The sequence below is a fragment of the Acanthisitta chloris genome, unplaced genomic scaffold, assembly GCF_000695815.1.
Source record: "Acanthisitta chloris isolate BGI_N310 unplaced genomic scaffold, ASM69581v1 scaffold28107, whole genome shotgun sequence".
Taxonomy (NCBI): domain Eukaryota; kingdom Metazoa; phylum Chordata; class Aves; order Passeriformes; family Acanthisittidae; genus Acanthisitta; species Acanthisitta chloris.
In genome coordinates, this window is record NW_008683678.1 from 1 (window position 1) to 6,916 (window position 6,916).

A 6,916-nucleotide genomic window follows, 5' to 3' on the forward strand; every position below is an offset into this window, starting at 1 on the left:
TTGACTATTCGATTCTTGTTATCACTGCAGCAAAGGGAGGAACATTGTTTTCCTCTGCAATGTGCCTACTCCTCTACAAAATGACTAAAATGAATCAGGAAGTTTGGCATTTTCCATTCACTTCTAGGGGATGGAGGACCAAGAGCTGTGTACCTCTGTATACATGTAGTACATTATGGCCTCAAGGCAAAGTAAAACTCACATATTCTACCTTTTCTAAGAGCCATTCTGTCACACTACCTTGGTGTGTTTCATGTAACCTCAAAATGCCTGGGCAAAGTTACCTGATTTCTTTTTGCAGCTGTAGATAGACTGAAACTATGTTCTGTGCTATGGAGCTGTGGAATTTGTCCTACAGCTTATTATATCCTGATGAGCCATAATCTTCTAATTCAGTTGAGGAGTGAATTGCATGTTGGGGTCATGTAGGCTGGAATAAAATATGTGTAGTGACTCTGCAAGAATGGATTAATTCTTGAGACCATCCAATAAGAGGAGATGTAGGTTCTAGTCCAGGACTGCGGAGCAGAGCAGAATAAAGCGTCCCACTTCCTGATTGTGGTCCATGTCCCTGCAACATGTGTTCCTAATGTGGAATGGCAATGCTTCTATGCCCAGAAGACCCAGAAGAGTGGATTTAAATGAGTGTTTTCTTTGAAGGGTGTGCAGCTATTTCTAGGTAGCATTAAAGTGCCATGTTGACACATATCATGTTGAAGTTCAATCTGAACCTGACATGTGAAATTCACTCTCTTCCTTCTTCAACCCAGTAAAGTTAAAGCCAGTATTATTATGATATTATGCATCTGTTTTATTCTGTCTGCTGATGTGTCACAGAGCAAAGTGCTAAAGTGTTAGCGATACATGATCATGGAACCAAATATGTATTTTTTGTTTTTCAGGTGTCATTACAATGTACATCAGGTATTTATTGATAGAGAAGCAAAATGAGTTGTCACACTTCGTTAGGTCTTCATGCAACATGTTTGCCTTATGCATTGGGTTGATGGGCTGCACTGGAATGGGCATAGTTGCAACTTTTCAGGTATGACTGCAAATTTCATATCGTAAAAGAAAGTAAAGTTATTTTAGCAGTTAAAATTTCAATTAGATACAAGAAATAAACATTATCCCAATGTGGATACTTGGCAGATGGAGCAAGCATGCCTTTTTTGCTCCTACCTTCTTCCAGCAGCTTTGAAGAGACAGATTTGTTTTCCCCCTATATAATAGATTTTTTGCTTGTACAGTTATGTCAGTGAGGGGTATAGTGTGCTTGTCTTGTAACGGGTCTGTACTATAAACCAACTTCCTACAAATGTTTTTGCTGCAAAAGTTTTACTAGGAAAATTTGACTGTAGAAACTTTGCTATTCAAATTTAGTTTGCTTGCAGTCACGTAGGGCAAAATAAGTTAGACTAACAAAAGCACCTGCACTTTTTTCCTGAATGATGGCACACTCTCTAGCAGCATTTTCTGCAGAATAAAGTACACTTATATGGCAGGTTATAACACTGAGCACGATACCAGCCTGTTGTTCTGAGTCTGTAGGAAATGGCATAACAGCATGTTCAGTCTCTTCATCGAGAAGGGGGAATAGAATTTAAAAGATCATGTGAATGTAATCACCATTACAAGGCAAAGAAAACAGTGACCTCCAGGCAGGAAAGATGGTGAAATAGGTAATGAAAAGGTACAGATATGTTTTCATGAGTCAAGAAAATAGATGTATAGTAGGTCAGTTCATAGCACCTGTTTGGTTATGCTCTGCTAACACAAAGGAGCTTTGAAGCTAAATTACCTGGCTGATATTGGATTCCAAGGTGGCATAACTTTGGTTTTGTAAAAGTTTAAACAGTGTTTAGAATGTAGTAATTTCTCTGGAACTTTCATCTCTTTTGCTACTGGATATTCTACTTGTTTTTTGTTAGAAAAGAGAGACTCTTCCTCAGGCAGGATATTACAGAAATACAGGCCACATAAAGTGACACTGAATTCTATACACACTTTCACCTCTTGTGGAACTTGAGTAAAAGTGACTGATGATGTGCTGAACAATTCTAGACACTGTCAGTGTAATCAAGAGATTATTTTAGGCAACACTTTTTTTGTATATATATAACTAATTTTCTGCTGACTTATTTCCTGGAGCCTCGTGAGTGGCCACTCGAGGGTGGGGGACCGTGCTTTAGCAGTCACTATTTAGAAGAGCTCCCTTGAAACTTTGCCATTAGAGTTTCGCCACATGAATGCAGATTAGAATCTCAATGTGGGGTTAAAATCTTTGGCAGGGTAAAGGGAAGAAGGCAGTATAAGAATTTTTTAGGAAAACACAAGCCAGTTTCTGTAGTGGAAACATTAATTGGTAAGAGACAGCTGTTGAACAGAACTAAAATTGGTGAGACACTGGCACAGGTTGCCCAGGGAGGCTGTGGCTGCCACAACCCTGGCAGTGTTCCAAGCCAGGTTGGATGAAGCCTTGAGCAACCTGCTCTGGTGGGAGGTCTCCCTGCCCAGGGCAGGGGAGTGGGACTGGATCATGTCTAAGGTCCATTGCAACCCCTAAAATTCTATGAAAATTGCTGTACAGTTTTATGTGAACATGGCAAAGGAGTTTGACCTTGGCTTTCTTTCCTGTGTAGACTGTTGCGAAAAAGAAATGTGTCCCACTGCTTGTATGTGCCCAGCATAATGTGACTGCTGTCTTCTCACTGATTCCTCCCACTGCTCAGATAGTAGCAGCTAACCACAGTGCTGATTCTCTTTCCAGGAGCTGGCAGTTCCCAGTGTCCATGACATAGGCGCTTTGGTGGCCTTTGGCTCGGGTGTTGTATACATTACACTTCAGTCTATAATCTCTTACAAGTCCTGTCCACGATGGAACACCTACTTTGTGTGCCACATAAGGATGACTATATCTGTAATATCATGCATTGCTTTCATTCCCAGTATCCTTTATGGTGTATCCCATGGTTTTCCCTTTATGGGTTCATGATTTTCCTTATAAGTAAAATCATTGTTGATAAAGAATGAAAATGAGGTTACACTCTTTGCTTAGGGCTGTCTGATGTATATAATGTAGCATATTGAGACACTATGGCATAAAGATGTTCTGGACCCCTCAGTTCAGGAGGGATATTGAAGTGCTGGAGCAGGTCCAGAGAAGAGCAACAAGGCTGGTGAAGGGACTCAAGCACAAGTGCCATGAGGAGAGGCTGAGGGAGTTGGGGTTGTTTAGCTTGGAGAAGAGGAGGCTCAGGGGAGACCTTCTCACCCTCTACAACTCCCTGAAAGGAGGTTGGAGTCAGGTGGGGGTTGGTCTCTTCTCCCAGGCAACCAGCAGGAGGACAAGAGGGCACAGACTCAAGCTCTGCCAGGGGAGGGTTAGGTTGGATATTAGGAAGATATTTTTTCCAGAGAGGGTGATCAGGCATTGGAATGTGCTGCCCGGGGAGGTGGTGGATTCACCATCCCTGGATGTTTTCAAGCTGAGACTGGATGTGGCACTTAGTGCCATGGTCTAGTGACCATGGTAGGGTTGGACTTGATGATCTTGGGGGTCTTTTCCAACCTGGTTGCTTCTATGATTCTATGATGAGTTTTGGGGTCTTCTGAAAAGCTTTATCTCTTATTTCAGTGGTCTATTTAAAAGTAATGCCTCAGAGTTCTTAACAGGATCATACAGTAATAAAACTAGACCAACTTTCCGACCTTCTTCTGTTAAAGGGCAGTAGGGGGAAGGGCCTGTGAAAAAGGGGGCACTGCTTCTACAGTGAACCGAACACACAGGCATAGAAATGCAGGTGGCATACACAGGTTTTCCTTCGAGCCTAAGCAGATGACTTTGATCACGGCTTCATTAGATGCTTCCCCTAGAGACACACTCAACACACTTAGTGGCTTTTCCCACAGCTTTTCTGGTGTTAGAGTCATCGCATTGATTTGTTTGTCTTTGGGGGATCTGCCAGTGTTGAAAACTGGGCACATCAGTCAGCCAGTTACAGCCTGCTTTTGGTTTCAGCAGCTGTGAAAGGGCTTTTCTAGAAGGCCTCAGTACCCAGAAGAAGTTCTACAAATATACCAAGGCACCTACTGTGAACCGGTGGAAACCAACATGGTTCCCCTTCCAACAGTGCAGGACTCTGCTCCCACAGTTCTTGACCATAAATATCATCTCACTTTTGGAGTGTTTCCCCTTACTATTTGTAGTTTGAAAGAAACCACAGAAACCTTTCATTTGTGCAGAGATGTGCTTGATTGCTGCTATCAGCTGATCCCTTTAAATAATATGTTTCATTTACTTGTTTGCTTAATATCTTGGTTTGCTGTTCTGGTTGTTCAGGATCTCCTGTGCCACAGAAGGGAAAGATGGGGTTGGGTTTTTTGCCAGCAGACATTTTCACTATGACTCACTAAAATTTCATAGTTTCCTTAACACTGTTTTTCCCAGTGATTGTGTTTGCTTCACAAATTTCCATGACAAAAATTGATTGGACTCCAGGTGAAAAGGTAAAATCTTATTAGGTTGCCAATTTATCCTTTATCATATTATTTGGGAACTGGTGTTATATTGATCTGAAAGTGTCCAGCATTGCAAACACTTCAGAGAGTCGATTCTGAAGTTAATAAAACCGAACTTGGGAAATGGACTTCAACCAAACAGTGGCAACATGAGATAAATCTTTACAAGTTAGACAATCTTAGTAATACCTTGAGAGTTTGGGTTTTTTCACTTGAGATGCAAATATGAGAAGATACTTTTGCTGAAACAGGTGGTTCATTGATGGTATCATATTATGTAGGTTTTCTGTGCCAGTCTACTTAAAACCGAAAGTCTTGTCAGGAACTGCCCTACAAGGGTAGCTCTTCACTTTGAAACCTCCAGAGAATTTGGAATTGGTAGTACTGCTGAATTCAGTGGCTCAGAGTGGAAGCTTTGAATATGGACGCTTTGGTATTCTTCACCTAAGAACTAAATTTTTTCAGGTTCAAATTATATCCAAACTATGTTTTGATCATGTGCTAACTGTAGTTTTTTTGTACTCTTCTTGATGTTACTGCATAAGATGTTCCTTAATGGCACACATGCAACCTCAGCAAATGTACTCAGCAGTCTGTAAAAACTAAACCTGAATTGGCTTTTATACAACAGGGTATTAGGATGATCACAGGTTGGAAGGGACCACAATGGTCATCTGGTCCCACCTCCCTGTTCCAGCAGGGCCATCCCAGAGCACATGGCTCAGGATTGTGTCCAGAGGGATCTGGAAGACCTCCAGTAAGGAGAATCCAAGACCTCTCTGGGCAATCTGTTCAGCACTCAGAGACTGCATGGGAAAGAAGTTCTTCGTTGTGTTCAGGTGGAACTTCCTGTGCATCAGTTTTTGCTGTTCCCTCTTGTTTTATTGGTTTCCCCCACTGAACAGAGTCTGATTATCCTCTTAGAATATTTGTTGAATTTACAGAAGGAAATGTCTATACCATATCACATGTATTTTGTTTAACTGTTTGATCTGAAAACTTGTTTGTCTCATCCATCAGGATTACACTTACCATTTTCTGAGTGCAGTCTGTGAATGGACAGTGGCCTTTGGTTTTATCTTCTTCTTTTTAACATTCATTAGAGATTTTCAGGTTGGTATTGACATATTTCAGCGGTAACAAAGTGCTATGAATTGTATAACAACAAATGCAAGAGAAAATTACCATTCATTACCTCAGCTAGAGACACCAAAGCTATACAGAAACAGATTTTACCTTGCACAGAACTGATTTCTGTCTACTGAATGAATATTTTTCCCCTTGGTTTTAAAACCTAAACTTCAGTTTAATGGGTGTTTGGTCTTGACAATTATTCAGTAAATGAATATACTCTACTTATTCACCAATGTTTTTGTAGAAAGAAATCCTCTAAATGTGACATAAAACCAAAATAAATGATGCAACTAAACCTGCATTTCTTTCTACCTGAGGGATTTTGTGTAATAATCCAATGCATTTCAGCCATAGATGTTTCCTTTCTTTTCAAAAATTGCACATTTTGCTATACATTCCCTCACAGTGCAGAGAATGTCAGATACTTTGGGGAAAAGTATTGCCATAAAAACCTCCAAAAGTCAGACCCTTCCCTTGGAGACACTTGCTGAACAAAGCTGTAGGTCTCAAAATACTTACCAACAATCCTTAGCTGGTAATTCTGCTTCAGATCACAGATCCCGAAGTATATATAAATATTGTGAACATAATAAATAAGAGAAAGTGGTGGAATTAAACTCAGTGGACATGCAGATATTTTAAATTACGGCTCTAAAATCACATGAGACCTTCTGTTTGAGTTTGGCAATGATGGAAAGATTTGTCCTCTTTTTGTCTTTACCAATGCTCACAGAAAGCCAAACTATGAGCTCAGAAAAGTCCCACCAGACTCTAAGAAATATGAGCAATGTTTTTGTTTAGATCTCCCACAATCTGTATTTCACTTAAACACTTTCTTGTTTTGTTCTATCATCTTGTACTTTATACCATAGAACTGTCAAATGAATTCATCTTACGTTGATCTTGTTTCATTTTTCTTTTAGAGATTTTCTTTAAGGATATCAACAGAAATACATGAAGACTCCTGATAGTGAAAACAAAAATGTTTTCTATCTATGAATGTTCTAGGTTTCTTTTAATTAGAGAAGATGTTGCAGAGGGATAGGGATTGATAAGGTTGTGCTAAGAGTCCATGTCATGAACTCTGCAGCATCTAGAGCAGCATCCACTAGAAGACTTTTAAAACTCACAGCAATGTTCCTGCTGCCTTTTTGCAACGTTTTGTAACTTTTATACTGTTTGATATATTGAATATCCTGTAATAGAAGCAATCTGTAGAAGCACTGGAAAGTCATTCAAGGACTTGATCTCCTCAGCTCTT

General features: G+C 40.2%; 1 protein-coding gene across 1 annotated transcript; it reads left to right on the forward strand.

Moving 5' to 3' along the window:
* Window positions 1-902: 902 nt before the first annotated feature.
* DRAM1 (DNA-damage regulated autophagy modulator 1) lies at window positions 903-6,681 on the forward strand (the record flags this gene model as incomplete). The annotated part of the gene is made up of 5 exons (XM_009079043.1): window positions 903-1,045; window positions 2,771-2,948; window positions 4,451-4,509; window positions 5,542-5,634; window positions 6,579-6,681. Coding segments are annotated over 5 exons (518 nt in total), but the record flags the coding sequence as incomplete, so codon positions are not given.
* Between the last annotated feature and the right edge of the window lie 235 nt (window positions 6,682-6,916).